Raw genomic sequence first — 18881 nt, forward strand, 5'->3', positions numbered from 1 at the left:
GCGTGCCTGATGGTGGTGTTTCTTCCCCCCCGCAGGCGCGAAGCCTGACGACCCGGGGGGCGGACTGGGCCTGCCCATCTCCCCCTTTGCCCAGAGTGAGGACTCCTCCCTCCTCCTGGAGCCCCTGCCCCTCAACGGGGAGTCTGAGTCATACCCCGACATGGAGGAGGAGATGATTTGCACAGAAGAGGCCATGGAGAGGCTCCAGGTGAGATTGGGGGCGGGGGGCGGGCGGGCACTTAACTCCAAACCACTTGGAAAGGGGGACTTGCATCTAGCTAACCTGCCCCAGGGGAAAGCCCCAGGATTGGGAAAGCTGGGGAGGAGGCACCGTGTCTCGTTCTTCCTCCAACCCCTGACCCCCCTCCCTCAACTGTTCCTCCCAAGGCTTGGTTCCCAGACCCTCATTTATCTTGGTCACCCTCCGTCATCTCACCAAAGGCTTGGGCTGGCTTTCTAGGTGGTCCTGAGCTGAGGGTCCTCATGCGCACTTGTGTCCCATCAGACCGGCACATTTGCAGTGAAGCAAATCTTCAAGCCTTTAGCCATTTCCCCACATTCTGCCATTTCGAGCTTCTCCAATTCAGCGTCACTCACGGCAGAAACTCTCACTCCCTGCGGCCTGCTGCCTCGTCTTTTCTGCACCGCCGGCACTTGCTTATTATGGGCCGAAGGGAGTATTTGGGCGGGGAATGGTGGTAAACAGAGCTGCTTTCCTCGCCTGTGTCCTGAGTGGCTTCCCTGTCCTCGTAGGAGACGGAAAAGATCATTGCAGAACTCAATGAAACCTGGGAGGAAAAGCTGCGGAAAACAGAGGCCATCCGGATGGAGCGGTGAGTGGGATGAACCCCTCTGGCACGGGGGTCTCCCTTGCAGCGTGTAGTCTCTTTCCCTCAAGGAATGTGGTGGGTGCAAATATACTGGCTGGGGTGGGAAGGAGTTATAGTTCCAAACACTTGGAGGGCGCCACGTTGGCCAAGGCTGTTGTAGGCAGACAAGGCGGTGTTTAGCTGAGTTTTGTTTTATCAATGATTCATTTTGTCGCGTTTACGCCCCTCCTTCTTTCTCCAAGGAGCACAAAGTGGCCTGTGCATGCTTCTCCGCTTCCTCCTCATTTAATCCCCCAAATATCAATCCTGCGAGGATGGTTAGGATGAGAATAGACAGTGACTGGCACCCAAAGTCACCATCCAGTGTGCTTCATGGCCAAGTCGGAGGATTTGAACCCTGGTCCTCCCCCAGGCCCTAGTCCGACAATGCCACCACTACTCAGCCGCCACAGATTCAGAGAGTAGACACATTGAAATCCATTGATATAACTTAGTCACGCTGCTTTTTTTTTTTAATGGGCCTACTCTGAGAAAAAACTTGAGTTGAATACCACCCACAGATATTAGCATGAAATAATTCCTCAAGCTCTTCCTGGCTGTGAAAATGGGGAATGGAAGCACTTGAGCGCCAGCGGATGAATCATGCAAAGCCAAAAAGTGACCTGAGCCAAACTACCGAGATAGACTGCCTCTGGACCTGGAGGTTCTGAACAGCCATAAGAGCCTGGTTGCTGGATCAGGCCATTGGCCCATGCACTCCAGCATCCTTTTCTCACAGTGGCCAAACAGACGCATGTGGGAAGCCCATAAGCAGGATCCGAGCACAAGAGCAGTTGTTCCTGCGGTTTCAGCAATTGGTGACTCCAGAGCCACCATGGCTAATAGCCCTCCTCCTGCATGAATTTGTTCCGTCCTCTTTTCAAGCCTTCTGTGTTGCTGGCCATGCCTGCCTCCTGTGGGAGGGAGTTCCAAAGTTCAACTGCATGCTACACGAAGAAGAACTTCTTTTCACGTGTCCTGAACCTTCCAACCTTTATTGGTTCATTCCTTTGATTCTTGCACAGCCAGACACACACAGGGCAGCCCTGCCCTTTTGAGAACTGCGGAAATGTTGAACCCGTCCCCATCTTCTGAAACCTGTCTGTAAGCCTCCCTTTTCTCCCTGCAGAGAGGCTCTCCTGGCAGAGATGGGCGTGGCTCTCCGGGAAGATGGGGGCACGGTGGGGGTCTTTTCCCCCAAGAAGGTAAGCATTGATGTTGCAGTGACAGGCGTCCGTAGGCTTCACTGGGCACGGCCAGTGGGGTGAGGCCTGCAACTATCCCAAGGTCTCCTGGGATAGAGCTGGGGTGGGGGAGGGAGTTTTCCCCCCTATTGCCTAAGCCTTTTGAAACCCTCCACAAATCCTGAGTGGAGTCCCTAAGGCGGTCGGATGGCGCCTCGTATGCCTCCTTCCAGCAATTCCTGCAGCCAAACTTGTGCCCAGTGTCTTGCTCTGCTTTCCTTTGGACCCCCTCCATGAGGCCGAGATGGGGGGCCTTGTTGTCTGGGCAGCCCTGGATCCCCATATATACTGCCCAGGCTTACGCCCCGGGGAGGTCACGTCGGTGCTGCTAACACAGCAAAAGCAACATGGTAAGGAACCGTCATGAGATCCCAGTCTCTGCAGCCACAGCAGGCGCTGTGATTCCCCAGCAGTTTGACTTCAGCCTTGGAGGTGCACTCCATTGTGTCTCGAGACAGACGGGTGCCGTAATTTCAGAGATAGGGACAGCTGCGTATTCCTGCATTACAGAGGGTTGGACGGGATGATCCTCAGGGCCCCTTCCAATTTTATGCTTCTGTGAAATCAGCCTGTGGGAGGGTTTGCTGACCAGCTTAGTACCTTCTCCCTCTGTGTGTGTGTGTTTTCAAGTAATGGCCACATGGTGGTGCCAGCTTCTCCCAGCTGATGCATTTGCAGCAGGCAGCTCTGGTCTGGGCAGTGGTTTTTAAAAGCCACAGGTGTGAACTGCTCCCTTTTGTTGTGGTCACGAGGGGGCAGCACCACTGTTCTTTCTCTCTCCTGGCTTCCTCCTGACATAAGAGCCTGGCGGGATCAGGCCCACGGGGCCCCATCCAATCCGGCATCCTGATCTCACAGTGGCCAACCAGATGCCCCAATGGGGAGCCCGCAAGCAGGATCTGAGCACAAGAGCAACTCTCCCCTCCTGCGGTTTCCAGCAACTGGCATTCAGAAGCATGGCTGCCTCCGACTATTGGGCATTGAAACATGCCGCAGAGTGTGTGCAGAGTGGACCACACAGATGTAAACACTGAAGAGACGCAAAGATATCTTTGCAAGGTTTAATAACAACTTCCCAAACATACATCCTCCATAGTGTCTATAATCGTCACCCATCTATCCACCAGGGCAGAGTAAGGTACATACTGCACATTATATATCATCCACAATTGCTGACACAGCTAATTACAGTGACTTATCAGCACCTGCTACACTGCTACACAGCTATAAAAACTAGGTCAGGATATGCACCCTGGCTTTTAAAGTGGTACACATCCTGTGAAACAATAATGAACCCTAACATTTAAACAAACTATTCAACATCGACTGTGGAGGGCAGAGCATATGGCCTACCGTGTTTCTCTGAAAATAAGCCATACCCCGAAAATAAGCCATGGTGATAGGCGGTTTAACCTTGTAGGTTAAATTGTATCATACTTAATAAAAAAAATTAAGACATCCCCTGAAAATAAGCCACCGTGTTGTTGTTTTTTGAGGAAAAATAAATATAAGACGATGTCTTATTTTCGGAGAAACACGGTATGTGTGAAGGAGGGCTTCTGTTGATCTCTGCCTGCCTCTTGTCTTAACGCAGACTCCGCACCTGGTAAACCTGAACGAGGATCCGCTGATGTCTGAGTGCCTCCTCTACCACATCAAGGACGGCATCACCCGGTGAGGCCCTTGGGGCTGGGGTGGGTTTGTGGGATGGAGAGGCGAAAGGGGTCCTTCTGAGCTGATCCTTAGTCATATTACTAATTAATTAAAGTTGTATTTGTTCGAAGAGCCCAGGGCAGCTCACAACAAAAAGCATATTCGCCTGTCTCTTCCCCCCTCTCCCCGGGGACCCTTCTCCCCTTGCAGAGTTGGCCAGCAGAACGTGGACATCAAACTGACGGGGCAGTTCATCAGAGAGCAGCATTGCGTCTTCTGCAGTGTCACCAACGAGTCTGGAGAAGGTGAGCTGGGTGCCGGTGGGTGGCTTAAGGAGTGCAGGCACCTTTGAGAATTGGAGGGTCGCCTCCCTTTGGGATCCCGAGTTCCTTTTCTGTAATAACGCCTCCTCCTCCTCTCCCATCTTTTTTGTGCTTGCGTGGAGCAGGGGGGCCTCGCCGTAGGGCCACATGCCAACAGGTACTGGGGTGTCTGTGGGTCCTGGCGGGGGTGCGGGGAGGTGCCAGTGTGTGGGTCCAACCTGGGGGCCTGAGCTGTGAGCCCCCGTCTCCTGCCTCCCACCCTCTCAGTCTCTCATGCTGTATGTCAGTGATTCCCAAAGTAAGGAGGCCTTTCCGCCTGGGGGCCAGTGGGATTAATGGTGGGAAGCAGCCACTGCTAAGGGGCAAGAGAGTGTCCGGGGGGGGGCACTGGAGGTGGAAATGGCTATCAGACTTTGGGAAGCCAGTATCATGTTCACCAGTTTGGTGAGTTTAGGAAACTAAATAAGAGAAAGAAAGTAAAAACTTTCTGACAAGTAAGAGCTGTTTGACTGTGGAAGGGACTCCCTTGGGAGGGGGTGGACTCTCCTTCCTTGGAGGTTTCTAAGCAGAGGTTAAGCAATCTGTCTCGGATGCTTTAGTGGAGATTCCTGCATTGCAGGGGGAAGGATTACTGCTAGATGATTCTATGTACAGTGGTGCCTCGCTAGACGAATTTAATTCGTTCCACGGGTCTTTTCTTATAACGAAAAATTCGTCTAGCGAATCCCATAGGAATGCATTGAATTTTTTTTTTGCCCATAGGAACACATTTATTGAATTTCAATGCATTCCTATGGGAAACTGCAATTTGCTAGACGAATTTTTCATAAAATGAATTCGTCTAGCGAGGCAACCTCCGCTAGAAAAAACCTTTTGTTAAGCGGAAATTTCATTAAGCAGGGCATTCGTTAAGCGAGGCACCACTGTAATAGTTTAATAGAATCATCTACATTATAATAAATTATGAAATGTGTATGCTGACCTTCATCCAATGATCACAGGGCAGTTGACGATACGAAATGAGAACATAGAATTATAATCATGGAACTGTAGAGTTGGCAGGGACCCCCAGGGGTCATCTAGCCCAGCCCCATGCAGTGCAGGAATCCCAGCTCACACCATCTGCTCAGAAACCTCCCAACGGAGGAGACCTATACCACTGCCTCTTACTGTCAGAAAGTTCCTCCCAATTGGCTTTGAATATGTGTGCTTTCGATTGTCATGCTTTCGAATTTTATCTTCCTTAGTGGGTCATGCAAAGCGCTCTTCTGAGCAATGCTTATTTTCTAGGGTAGGGGCCCCTGGGGGTGAGTTTATAGAATCAGGGAGGCCATTGGGATAGGTGCTCCTGGTTTTTTTGTCTCGCATCCCAGTGGGGTCTTTCCCCCCTAGCAAAGCAACCCCAGAAGGCCTGGGGACTTAGGGGGCTAGAGAGGGTGCTAGTGGGTGCTGCTTGCTTCCTTATCACCAGCAGCCCACCCTTTCCGGGTAATTGTGCCCTGATCTTGGCCTCCCCCTCCTCCCTCTTTCAGTGGTTGTCACCCTGGAGCCGCATGAAGGTGCTGAGACCTATGTGAATGGGAAGCAGGTGCTGGAGCCGCTGGTGCTGAGATCAGGTCAGCTTTTCTTTCCCGAGTGGTGCAGTCAGCAATTGGTTCGCTTTACCAGTTGAATTATTGGAATTCTGTGCCGCTTTCCAATCAAACGAATCCCAAAACGGCTTGCAAACAATAAATGACAATGACAAAACAGAATGCCGCAAGTGTACAGTATAAATCACACAATGCAATTAGCAAATCACCAGTCAAACCACTGTGATCTATAAAACACTGTTTGCAAAACAGCAGCTAAAAAATAAGCTGAACGTCCAAATTACAGCATAAGTCATATTAGATGGTTCACAAATCAACAAGGCATTTATAATGTATAAAACAGTATTTACAAGATGACAACTAAAAAATAAACTAGACATACACACACCCCTCATTCTTGCAATGACTCATAATATTTCACTCTCTTCATTAAAATGCACCTAAACATCCATCCAACGGGAGGATCCTGATCTAACAGAGCAGAACTGTGCCTCCCTCCCTGCGAGACCCTCCTTGGGCCCATCTATGTGTGTGACGTGTTTGTGCAGGAAAAACATGCCCAAAAGCCAGAGGTGGTGCAGCATTTATTAGAGTGTTGAGCTACAAGGACCCAGGAGAGACCAGGGGTCAAATCCCCCCACTTGGCCATGAAGCTCACCTTGGGGGCCGGTCACTCGCTCTCAGTCTAACCTACTTTGCAGGGCTATTTGGGGGGGGGGGTAAATGGGGAGGTGGGGAGAACCACATTAGCCACCTGGAGAAAAAAAGGCAGAACATAACCTGCCATAAATGAGCAATGGCTGCCACACGTAGGCATGTGCTGGTTTCTGTGGGTGCCGCTATAAACCCCATCCATATTCCCTGAATTATGGATGCCTTTAGAGCACCCTAATTATTCTTTCTCCTCCTTGGCTGACATGTCTCCTTCCCTCCTCCATCTTCTACTTATCTAGGGAACCGCATCGTCATGGGCAAGAACCACGTTTTCCGTTTCAACCACCCAGAGCAGGCGCGGCTGGAACGGGAGCGCAACACCCCCGCGGAGAGCCAGGCCGAGCCAGTCGACTGGAACTTTGCCCAGCGGGAGCTGCTGGAGAAGCAAGGAATCGACATCAAGCTGGAGATGGAGAAGAGGTGGGCGAGGCTTGGCTAGTCAGTGATATCATTTGCTGGAAGCTGGCACAATGAAGGTGCCAGGCTCACCGCTGTGGGGAGGGACTTGCAGAGCTCAGGGGCCACCGCAGAGCAGGCCCTGTCCTGGGTCACACCCACCCACCCCTTTGAGCTTCTGAGGGTGGAGGAACAACCAAGAGGGGACCCCCTCTGCCAATCTCAGCACCCAAGAAGGTCTTTAGGGAAGGAGGGGGCCTTTTGAGTGAGCTGTTTCTTATGACTTGTAGAGTGGGACCTCTCCTGTCTCTCTGTCACAATTTAGTGTTTCCGTCCTCTCCTTCCCCCATCACCCTTTTTTTTACAAAAAGGCTTCAGGACCTGGAGACGCAGTATCGCCGTGAGAAGGAGGAGGCGGACTTGCTTCTGGAGCAGCAAAGGCTGGTGTGTACATGTCTACATGTCTCGGTTGCCCCATACCTCTCCAGTGTAGGGTGGGAGGAGCAGGCAGGGCAGGAGTGACCCACTTTACAGAGCAGCACCCGATAGGCTGCCCTCTTTGTTGGCATTCTGTTGGAGAGGGGGTGGTCCTGGGTGCAGAGAGTTTGCAGGCCAGAAGCAAGCAGACAGTTGGTCAGCCTGTTCCAGCTCTGCCTATAAATCTCAAAGCCATTCTTGTTTCCAGGGTTGATTGCGGCCCCTATGCACCCCTCACCACCAGGTGTTTCTTTTTGCAACTCATCGATTTTTATAAAGTTAAAAGGTAAAGGTAAAAGGACCCCTGACAATTAAGTCCAGTTGCGAACAACTCTGGGGTTGTGGTACTAATCTCGCTTTACTGACCGAGGGAGCCAACGTTTGTCTGCAGACAGTTTTTCCAGGTCATGTGGCCAGCATGACTAAGCCGCTTTTGGTGGAACCAGAGCAGCACATGGAAACGCCGTTTACCTTCCTGCTGGAGCGGCACCTACCCTGTTTCTCCGAAAATAAGATGTAGCCATAAAATAAGCTGTAGCAGGATTTTTAAGCATTCAATGGTATAAGCCATACCCCGAAAATAAGATGTAGCCATAAAATAAGCCGTAGCAGGATTTTTAAGCATTCAAGGGTATAAGCCATACCCCGAAAATAAGACATAGTGATAGGCACAGCAGCAATGCCAGCTGCGGCAGGAGGAGGAGGAGGAGGAGGGGAAAAATAATACATCCCCTGAAAATAAGCCATAGTGGGGGGTTTTGAGGAAAAATATACATACAACGGTGTCTTATTTTCGGAGAAACAGGGTATTTATCTACTTGCACTTTGATGTGCTTTCAAACTGCTAGGTTGGCAGTAGCTGGGACCAAGCAATGGGAGCTCACCCCGTCATGGGGATTCGAACCGCCGACCTTCCAATCGGCAAGCCCTAGGCTCAGTGGTTTAGACCACAGTGCTACCCGCATCCCTTTAAAAAGTTACTAACTTGTTAAATTTTAAAGTGTCACACAGCCCAAAAGGATGAAAGGGCAACGACTTGGCACAGGCCCAAAGGGCTGAGAAAGTAGTAGTAACTCATTCAAAATATTCCCTTTACAAATGATAAAGGTTTTTTTAAAAAATAAAATAAACATACTCTTCACCTGTGAGAAGCTTGAGAGCAAAGTTTCTATATAGTATTAAATGAGCTGAACATTTGTATATATACTAATAGCACTGAGTGACTATGTGCCTCAATAGGAAATGGAATCACGTCCTGCACAAACACAGGCACACACAAACCTCTTCTGTTCGTGTGAGTGAGAAGGATTGGAGCTCTGCTCACCAAGGCAAAACTGTTTTGAGCATATAATGGCTGCACTGACTCTGACTCCGCAGTCAGGGGAAGCAGTGCTGCTGAATCCTACGCATAGGGCTGCCTTGGAAGACGGTTCGGAAACTTCAGCTAGTTGCTGTGAGCCTTCATTAGGCACCTGGCGAAAACATTCCTCTTCAGCCAGGCCTTTGGCTGTTAATCTATAGTCTTTTAAAGCAGTGGGGGTATTGTCCGACTCACTCCCCCCCAGATGGGTGGGGTGTAAATAATAAATAATAATAATTATTATTACATTATGTATTTTGTATTTTATGCCATGGCCTGTCGATGAAGGCGGTGTATAAATGAGATATGGGAATATTTTTTCAAGAAGGGCAGTTTGCTAAACCCTTGAATACTAAACCATTAAGACTGGAGGATTTTTGGGATTTGCCCAATACAGTCCCCGCTGCCCTCTGCAGAAACTCAGCTGTGCCCCCCCCTCCATCTCCCCAGTATGCAGATTCTGACAGCGGGGACGACTCAGACAAGCGCTCCTGCGAGGAGAGCTGGCGCCTGATCTCCTCTCTGCGCGAGAAGCTCCCGGCCACCAAGGTGCAGACCATTGTGCGCCGCTGCGGCCTGCCCAGCTCGGGCAAGAAGCGGGAGCCGCTCCGTGTCTACCAGATCCCCCAACGGCGGCGGGCAGCGAAGGACCCCCGCTGGCTGACCCTGGCCGACCTCAAGATGCAGGCGGTCAAGGAGATCTGCTACGAGGTGGCCCTCAACGACTTCCGCCACTCGCGCCAGGAGATCGAGGCCCTGAGCATCGTCAAAATGAAGGAGCTGTGCCGCCTCTACGGAAAGCGCGACCCCAACGAGCGCGACAGCTGGCGCGCCGTGGCCCGTGACGTCTGGGACACGGTGGGCGTGGGCGAGGCTGACGGCACGGCAGGGGGCGGAGGAGGAGGGGGCTCCTCGGAGGTCCGCACGGGAGGCACACCCAGCGCGGATGTGGACGACCTCCGGGCCCACATCGACAAGCTGACCGACATTCTGCAGGAGGTGAAGATCCAGAACAACATGAAGGACGAGGAGATTCGGGCGCTGAGGGACCGTGTGGTCAAGATGGAGCGTGTCATCCCCATCTCAGCCCAGGTGAGCTGGGGGGCCTACAAGGGGGGGTGGGGGGACAGTGATGGTAAGGTGAAGATTGTTGTTGTTGCCCACACAAACCAAGAATAGGAATCTGGCCTCTGACTTCTGGCAGAAATTGTAGTGGCTTCCTAAAAACACCAGGGGCCGTGTGGCTCAGTGAGGCTATCCATCTGGCTGGGCAGCAGATGCCCAGAAGTGGGGCAAGCAGGGTGTCGGCACAGAGAGTCTCAGCTGAGGACAGCAATCAGGGAATGGTAGAGTTGGAAGGGACCACAAGAAACATCTAGTTCAATGTGGGTGGAGACAGTAATAATAATTAGAGAACCCCTTTTGGACTTTTTGTGTGAAAAGGAAAATGAATGAATGGAGAGGCATTTGGGTCTGGGGATTGGGAAAACATCGCTTAACAGAAAGTAGAACGGTTGGAGGCCATCCTAGAGCAAATGTTTGGCATTATTCCTTCTATGTAATGGAGAGGCAGAAAACTGGAAGTTCTTCTTATATCTGTTTTCATTTGGATTAGTTTATTTCATTGCATTACGAAAAGGCTGTCATGAAATCTCCTTCAGACCCTTGTGCTTCTTCTTCTTCTTCTTCTTCTTCACCCAGGAGGACGAAGACCTCGAGAATGAGTGGGGCTCGCTGCTCTTCTCCGAGGGGCTCACTCCGTCGGAGGAGGATGACCCCAAGGAGGACCAGGCGGGTGGCCAGGACTCCCTGACCCCCAGGGAGGCTGGGGAGGAGAGGAGGGGCCCATCTCCGGCCTCCCCAACTTGCTGCGACCGCGTCTCCCGCCTGATGGAGAAGGACCCGGCCTTCCGCCGCGGGCGCCTCCGCTGGCTGCGCCAGGAGCAAGTACGACTCCAGAGCCTGCAGCAGCAGCAGCTGGCCAAGGCCCTGCGTCGCACGCAGCCCCACGCCACCCCGGGCAAATTCATTCCCCCCCAGGACTGCAAACTGCGGTTCCCCTTCAAGAGCAACCCCCAGCACCGCTACTCCTGGGCGCCTGGCTCCGCCTTCATGGTGGAGAGTGAGCCAGCCGCCGGCCAGGCGAAGGAGGAGAAGGGGCCCGAGTCCTTCCCCCCGCGGCCCGCCAGCCCCCGCCCCACCCGGAAGAGCAGCCCCGCGCCCCAGCAGAACAGGCGCTCTGCCCCACCTCGCCGCAACTCCCTGGAAGGCGGGCAGGCGCGCGGGAGGCGGGGCCCTGCGCAGGAGCACTACCAGGCCCGCAAGCACAACTACTACCCCCGCCAGCACCAGCCCTACCCGCAGCACCGGCCCGCCAACCCCCCGGACGGCGGCCCCCCGCCCCGCATGCGCCGGCAGAGGTCAGCCCCCAACCTGCAAGAGCGTGAGAGTGCTGTGTGACCCAGGACGACCTGGCACTCCCTGGCCAGACGGATGCAGGAGGGGGGCGCACAGGGAAGTGGCAGCAGTAGCCTCAGATTATGGGAGCCCCCCCCCCCCGGACGGCTGCCCACCTGCCATGGACGGACATGACCCTTGTTCTGCAGCACAGAGCTTCCTTTGGGTGGGGCAAGGGAAACTTGGGTGATGGAGGGTGGATGTTTGAGCGCTTTTGCAGATTCAGGAGGTGCCAAGTCGGATCAGCGGGGTCTTTTCTGGCGGGGAAAGCCAAAGAGGTCATTGTAGGGGTGATCATAGGAACGGGTTTAGGAGGGGGAAAGGATGGGTTGCTGTTTGGTTTTACGGTTGTGCGATAGAGGAGGTTGTGGAGGGTTTGTGCAAAGCAGGTTTGTGGGAGGAGGTCAGGAGAGTTTGGCGCAAGAGGCCTTCCGACCGTGGAAGGTGGTGGGCTTCCTCTTCAGCAGAGGTTGGACGTCCGCCTGTCAGGGATTCTTGGGCTGCGATTCCTGCATCACGGGGGTTGGACTAGAGGACCCTTGGGGGTGCCTTCCACCTCTACAAGTATAAGGAAAGAATGGGTGGGTTTGTCCAGAGAAGGCCATGGTAAGAATGGGGTGTGGGGTGGGGCTGAGGGGCTTCCCCTGCACCCCAGTTGCACCTCTCCCTAAAGTCAAAGCATGGGTGTCCTGCCTGCCTATTTTAGACAATTCCAAAGCGGGGCATAGGCGTAGTTCAGCCACCCCTTGGCTTGCTGGTGGAGGGGCGGTTGCTGCATTGGGACACTCCCATCCCCTTCTTTGTGTGGTAGGTGGGCTGGAGCACATTGGCGGCCTTTTAACTGGAGTTGCCCTGCCCTCCCCACCCCAAGTAACAGCCTGTTTTGTTGAAAGGGAACTTATGGGGGCAGAGGAGACCTCTCTGGGGCTACTGAGGGCTGGTGTCCTTTGTCAGAGATGCACACGCTTTGTCTTGGAGCAGCACACACTCTGCTTGTGGCTGGAATACTGCCGGGGGGGGGGGAGTTGAAGTCCACTTTGAAGGCCAAGGTTGTGGCCACTGAGAAGCCCCCCCCCCCCGATTTTCCTGCCCTCTGTGGAGGGGGCAGGAAGATCTCCTCTGTCCAATGCCACTCATGTGCTGTCAATCTTTCTTCTATTAGTCCTGGGTTTTTTTTGGGGGGGGGGAGGAAGCACCTCTTCAGCTGCAATTCCCACACTGCAGGGGGTTGGACTAGATGACCCTTGGGGTCTCTTCCAGCTCTACAATTCTATGAAATGGGGCTACTCCTACGACACCCAGAAGGGCAATATGTCTAAATATCGTTCAGTGGGGCTTCCCCCGCCCCCGGGGAGATGGGCGGAAGAGGGGCAAGCCTCCTATCTCTGCGGCTGCAATATCCTATTTTTAACACACACTACAAAAAAACCACTGTAACCTGCTTGGGGAAGCTGATGGATGGGGCTTGGCTCCGCCTGTTGGCTGCTACTGTCCCCTGACCCCCTTGCTTTCTCACTGCGGCCAAAGGCCTGCCCCCTATTAGCAATCCTGTGGAAATCCCAAGAGGGGGCACCTCATGGTGCACTCTCTTCCCCCACCCCCACTTCGGACGTCACAAGCTTTGCACGAGCACAGCATGGGTTGGGCTAGATGACCCTTGGGGGTCCCTTCCAACTCTACAATTCTAGGGTTCTAAGTGGGTCTGTCCAGCCCTTCCAAAACTGCTTTTTGTGGTGTGTCCCCTGAGGGCTTTCTTGTGGTTTTTTTTCCCTCCTTTCATGAGAGGGATTTGTGGGGTGTATGTATGGGGCAGGGGGTGCCTGTCTGTGTGTGTCCATGTGCGTGTGGGGAGGGGGGGCTGAGTGGCTGCTGCCCCTGGAAATGTGGCTGAAGACCCTCTACCGTTATCCTGTTCCAATAAAGGTGGGAACAACCCACCGCATCTCTCAACGGACTCTCCTCCCTTCCTTGCAAACGGTGGTGGTTTGAGGGGCGATGTGGGTGTGGGGTGCTGGGCTGGCATGGGGGGGTGTCTTTATCACCTCCTTTGAGATGGGGGACACCTGGCTTGACAGATGCACATGTAAAAGGATCGACCACAAGCTGAGCATGAGCCCATAGGGTGATGCAGCAGCAAAAAAGGCTAATACTATTCTCAGCTGCATCCACAGAAGTCAAGTGTCCAGATGAAGGGAAGGAATAATCCTACTCTATTCTGCCTTGGACAAACTCCACTTGGAGTCCTGTGTCCGGTTCTGGGACACTGACAAGCTGGAAGGTGTGCAGAAGAAGGCAACCAAGAGGATTAAGGGTGTGGAAACCAAGCCTGGTGAGGAACGGTTGAAGGAGCTGGGTAGCTTTAGCCTGGAGAAGAGGAGATCTGAGCCAACATCAAATATCTTAAGGGCTGCCACGTGAAAGATGGAGCAAGCATGTTTCCTGCTGCTCCAAAGGGTAGGACTCGAATCCATGGCTTGATATTGCAAGAAAGGAGATTCTGACCAAGCATCAGGAATAACTGACCCACAACCATTTGACCGTGGGGTGGACTCCCTTGGGAGATGGTGGATTCTCCTCCACTGGAGGTTTTTAAGGACTGCCAGGGATTCCTTAGCTGTGACCCCTGCCTTGCAATCGGTTGGAGGGTCCCTTCCAACCCTGCGATTCTACAATCCAAGCACTGCAGGGCAGACCCTCCAAAGCCCCCCCCCCCCCCGAGAGCCTCCCAGTCTGGTCCTGCTCATTTTCTGGCCTGCTCAGCAAAACCAGGATGCGAGTCTCCCTGCCTTCCCTCCTTGGTGACGCAAATCCCTGTTTCTCTTGGCTGCCGACCCCAAAGGTCAAGCCCTCTCTTGTTTTCTGTTCCTTGCGCCTTGCTGAGGACGATGCTCCCCTGCCCCCCGCCCCCCCGCAAGCCTCTCGTCCAGGCAAGACCCAGCTGGTGAATTGTGAAGCATCACAGCACAAGACTTCCCATCACCGCCTCTGCGTGGCTCACTTTTATTTCAACATGTCAAAAAGGCGTTGCTGGCCTGAGCTCCCACGCCCCCAAAATCTCCTGCACCCCCCGACCCATTCCCTGATGTCTCTCCACTTTCCAGACCCAGCCAGCGGGGAGAAAGAATAACCCGGGCTTGCAAAAAACCCTGCCAGAATTCGCACTCGGAGGAAGGGTGGATGACCCTGGTGGGATATAGGGTGCTCTCCTTTGTTCTGCAGCCATGGTGGATAGGTGGGCACAGATCCCATTGGTAGGGGCGATGGAAGGGGAGAGAACAGGATTCATGGCCCTACTGGTCAAGCTGTCACCTTCCCCCAGGGGGTCACGATCGCAGGAATGCCATGGTTAAGAGGCCTGTAAGAAGAGCAAGAGAGGTGGAGATCAGGGATTTTTGCCTTGATCCCAGGGAGGGGCACAAATTCCATCAGCCCCCCCCCCCAGAGGGCTGAGGTCCAAAACCTCATGTGGTGGCTAGTGCTATTTGGGAGATGTATAATCTCTGTTCTAGTGGAGGCTCTTGAGCAAAGCATGATGGGAATATCCCTCCACCACTGCTCACACCAGCCATTGGGAAGGATTGAGGAACTGGGTCTAACTCAGTAAATTGCAAACGTCCAGTTTCCTCCCCCCTAACAGTGAGAGCCATTCAATAGCCTCCCTTGGGGGTTGTGAACTTCTTTGGAGGTTTTTAAGCAGAGTTTGGATATGGCCATTTTATTGTATAGCTATTTGAATGCCATAACTGTAATCCAATAGAATCCAATATATAAGGAATGAAAGCAGCAACCTGGCTGCTGGATCAGGCCAAAAGGGGCCCATCTAGTCCAGGATCCTGTCCTCACAGTGGCCAGCCTGATGCCCATGATGAGGAACCTGCAATCAGGATCTGAGTGCGAGAGACACGCCCCCCCCCCAAATCGCATTCCCCAGAGAAGCTCTCTCACCGAGGACATAAGCAGCCACCAGCTTCTGAGGGAGGGTGACGTGGAGGGCAGGGGGCACCCACGGGCTGGGCTGACCCTCCAGGGGCAGCATCAGGAGAACCACGCAGGTGCCGGCCAGCGCCAGGTAGAGGACAAAGACCCGGGGAGGGATGGGCTCAGCGTGGCCTGGAAAGGAGGAGGGAAGAAGCAGAAAGGTCTGTGTGTCAGTTGCAACAGGGAGAAGGGTTGTTTCCAAATGGAACAGAGGGGAAAGGGAGAGCCGTGGGGGGTTGGACTGGATGACCCCTGGGGCTCCCTTCCAGCTCTATGAATACAAATGCTGCTTCGGTTGATGGAGTTTGACCTCTCCAGGATGGTGGGGAACTTAGAGTGACTTTGACCTGAGCCACGTGAGGGGGGGGGTTGCTCTGCAGGCTGCCTGAACCCCCTTCCCCATTTCATTTGGGGGATCCACACACGCCCCCTCGGTGGGTGGGAGCAGCGAGGGGGGGCTGCCTTTGTGCCCTTGTCAAGGGCTCCCCCACCCCCACCTTTAACTCAGCCTGCCCATTCAAACTCTTGCTGCTGTGTGGCTCCTTTAAGAGGAAAGTCTGCCCCTTTCCTTCCAAGATGCCATTGTGTTGTAATAAGTTCAAGTGTTGGGCTCTGAGCTGGGAGAGACCAGGGTTCGAATCCCCCCACCTCATTCGGTGACTATGGTCCTATTACTGCCTCACCTACCTTGCAGGGTTGTTGTGGGGATTAACGAGGAGGAAAAGAGAACCAGTTTTTCTCTTTGGAGAAAAAGGCGAGGCATGAAATGCAGTAAATAAATAAATACAGATTCCCCCCCCCTGGGATCCCTACAGACAGCGGCCAGGCATGATGGGAACTGGAGTCCTGCGACATCTTGGGGGGGGCAGAAGTGTCCCCACTGCTGGTCTGCCCTCCGGCTAGCCTTCAGGGTTTCATATAAGCCCTACCTGGCGACCAAATCCAGGACCTTCTGCCTTGCAGAGCAAATGCTGCACCCCCTTCCCTTCCCACAGATACCCTTTGACCTGCCTCTCCAGTGCTTTTGAAGTGGGACCTTCTTTCAGGTAACCTCAAGACCCTCCTACCTCTGCCACCAAAATCGCAAGAAATTTCACATTTCTTATTTTATATGGGTGCCTGCGTATATAGCAGAACGTTCCGCAGACTGCGTGTCTCAATGGGGGTGGCGAATTATAGACTCCCGGTGCTCTTTAACCCCCGCTCCCATCCCCTCCAGTGACTGATGGGAGTTGGATTCCAACAACAACACTGGGGAGAGTTACGCAGCAGCTAGAGCAGGCACCCCCAAACTTCGGCCCTCCAGATGTTTTGGCCTACAACTTCCCATGATCCCTAGCTAAAAGGACCAGTGGTCGGGGAAGATGGGAATTGTAGTCCAAAACATCTGGAGGGCCGAAGTTTGGGGATGCCTGAGCTAGAGGGACCCTGGGCCTTTATATGTGTGGGGCAGTCCTGCCACAGCAGGGACTAGCCTCTTGGACCCCATTCTGCTGCCGCCGCCTTGTGCTCAGCCACGGGAGACTCACCCAGGCCTCGTGGAGAAAGGGGTGCCCCATGTCGAATGGCTGCCCGCTGCTGCTGCCCTCTCCTTGCCGGGCCAGGCTGACTGCTTCCTGGGCGCAGGGTCGTCGCTTGCTCTCCGCCAGCAGTCAGATGTTCCTGGGCAAGGGGTAGAAGAAGGTGCCTGTGGGCATCGATCCGTCCCCCGTTCCTCAGCTGTCCTCTCAGCCTGAATGGGAGAGGCCGTCACTGCCCAGGGCCAGCAGCGGGGTGGGAAATGCACTCTGCGTATGCCCAGAGGAGCAGAGGTTCTAGGCTGGGGGAAGAGTCCCAGGATTTAAGAGTCGGGAAGGCAAAAGAGGAGCCTCGAAGGGGGTGGGGTTCCTGCCCAGTCTGCCGTCCTCTTCTCAGAGTGGGCATCCAGATGCCCAAAGACTGCAGCGCAACAGCGGAACACTCTTGCGCCTCTAACCGGGGGAGGGGCATCGCCAGGAGGTGGCATGAAACCACCCACCCACCCACACTGGATGGTGGCGTGGGGGTCCCATATTCTCCCTTGCTCCCGTGTCTTAATTCCCCGATACCCCCCTCCTCCCGCTTTTTCTCGGTCCTCTCGGCTCCTGCGTCCCCCTCCCCACCGAGGGATGCTCCCACCCCGAGGAGCAAATGCAGCAGTCCCGCCCCGCCCCGCCCCACCCTAGGGGGCTGCCCTGCCCCGGAGGAGTGGGGGGGGCTCTGCAGGGTCTGCCAGCCCCTTCTCAGCTCCGGGACCGTCCCGATTCCCCCCGCGCCCCCTCCCCCAGGGGCTGCCTCGGTCTCTGCCCCGAGGGGAAGGCCAGACAGCTCTGCCAGCCCCTGGATCGCTGCCCTGGAGGGGCAGAGGGGGCATTGACCAAGCCCCCCCCCATTTGCTTGGCCAGCCGCCCCTCTCTCACCAGCTGCCTTCTTCTCCTGTTGTCCGTCTGCACTCCGGCCCTCCCCTCCCCTCTCCCGATTTGTCCAGGTGCTTCCTACTCCGGCCCCCTGGTGGGCGGGACTCTCCCTTTCCCGCTTTTCTATTGGTCAGGCGCCTCAGGGAAACCCCCGCCAGCGCCTCCTGCGTCTCCATTGATCGCCGCCGCCGCCTTCCTGTCGTGGCAACTAAGCCACACCCACACAGCCCTCTTCGCGCGACCTGATTGGCGGGAGCTTCCTGTGACGCCACACACACCGCGGGCGGAGGTTCCCTCCGACGTGGGTCGCCCAGCTGAAAGAATCTTCTGGCGCCTCAATTGGGCGTAATTAATTATAGTAATTATTATTATTATTAATGATTTTAAGCCACCGGAAGACTCCATAATCATTCTTTGATAATTAATAATAATGTAATAATAATAGTAAATAGACCATAAAGAAGGCTGATCGCCAAAGAATGGATGCTTTTGAATTCTGGTGCTGGAGGAGACTCTTGAGAGTCCCATGGACTGCTAGAAGATCAAACCTATCCATTCTTAAGGAAATCAGCCCTGAGTGCTCACTGGAAGGACAGATCGTGAAGCTGAGGCTCCAATACTTTGGCCACCTCATGAGAAGAGAAGAATCCTTGGAAAAGACTCTGATGTTGGGAAAGATGGAGGGCACAAGGAGAAGGGGACGACAGAGGACGAGATAGTTGGACAGTGTTCTCGAAGCTACGAACATGAGTTTGACCAAAGTGCGGGAGGCAGTGGAAGACAGGAGTGCCTGGCGTGCTCTGGTCCATGGGGTCACGAAGAGTCGGACACGACTAAACGACTAAACAACAACAATAGTAAATCATGCTTTTGAACTTAAACTCTCCTCACTGGATGTTTTTAAGCAGAGAGTTTAAGCCACCTGCCCGAGATTCTTTAGCTGCGACCCCTGCACCGCAGGGGGTGGACTAGATGACCCCTGGGCGTCCCTCATTCAACTCTACTGTTCTAAGATTCTAGTACAGTATTCTACTCTTCTTGTTCTAAAATGGATTTAAGTCCGAGCTAGATCATATTCTTATATTATCTGCTGTTTTAATTGACAAATGATAGATATATTTTTAAAAAAGATATCTTGGCAAAGGAAGATTACGGTATAACAATCTTATATTTTAAAAATGAAAGATAAATTGGTCACGAATGCCCGTCAGAGTGGGCAATCTTGTTGTATGTCTCTCTCCTTTTGCATTTATACCCCAAGTTCCCCCCCAACGCGCTCAAGGTGGCAAGCGCCCTGCTCTCCCCTCCTCATTTAACCCCCGCAACAACCACCCTGTGAGGTGGGTTAGGCTGAGAAAGGCAGTGACTGGCCCCCGAGGTGAA

At 53.8% G+C, this 18881-nt stretch overlaps 1 protein-coding gene and 1 long non-coding RNA gene across 4 annotated transcripts in view; one reads left to right on the forward strand and one right to left on the reverse strand.

The window, feature by feature from the left end:
- Positions 1-13035, forward strand: part of KIF1C (kinesin family member 1C) — a 52048-nt gene extending 39013 nt beyond the window's left edge. For all 3 annotated transcript variants that reach the window (XM_035134295.2, XM_035134296.2, XM_035134297.2), the window contains 10 exons: positions 36-208; positions 754-833; positions 1999-2074; positions 3708-3787; positions 3977-4071; positions 5622-5705; positions 6635-6815; positions 7163-7235; positions 9079-9720; positions 10330-13035. In XM_035134295.2, coding sequence (XP_034990186.2) covers positions 36-208; positions 754-833; positions 1999-2074; positions 3708-3787; positions 3977-4071; positions 5622-5705; positions 6635-6815; positions 7163-7235; positions 9079-9720; positions 10330-11088 — 2243 coding nt within the window. In that variant the 3' untranslated portion in view covers positions 11089-13035. The remainder of the gene's footprint in view (positions 1-35; positions 209-753; positions 834-1998; positions 2075-3707; positions 3788-3976; positions 4072-5621; positions 5706-6634; positions 6816-7162; positions 7236-9078; positions 9721-10329) is intronic.
- Positions 13036-14055: 1020 nt separating this feature from the next.
- On the reverse strand, positions 14056-17584 carry LOC118094197 (uncharacterized). The gene is made up of 4 exons (XR_004693738.2): positions 17502-17584; positions 16593-16725; positions 15031-15195; positions 14056-14440 (listed from the first exon to the last, which is right to left on the reverse strand). It is a non-coding gene; the product is annotated as an uncharacterized LOC118094197 (long non-coding RNA).
- Positions 17585-18881: the final 1297 nt, after the last annotated feature.

Source organism: Zootoca vivipara, chromosome 13 (assembly GCF_963506605.1).
Source record: "Zootoca vivipara chromosome 13, rZooViv1.1, whole genome shotgun sequence".
Taxonomy (NCBI): Eukaryota; Metazoa; Chordata; class Lepidosauria; order Squamata; family Lacertidae; genus Zootoca; species Zootoca vivipara.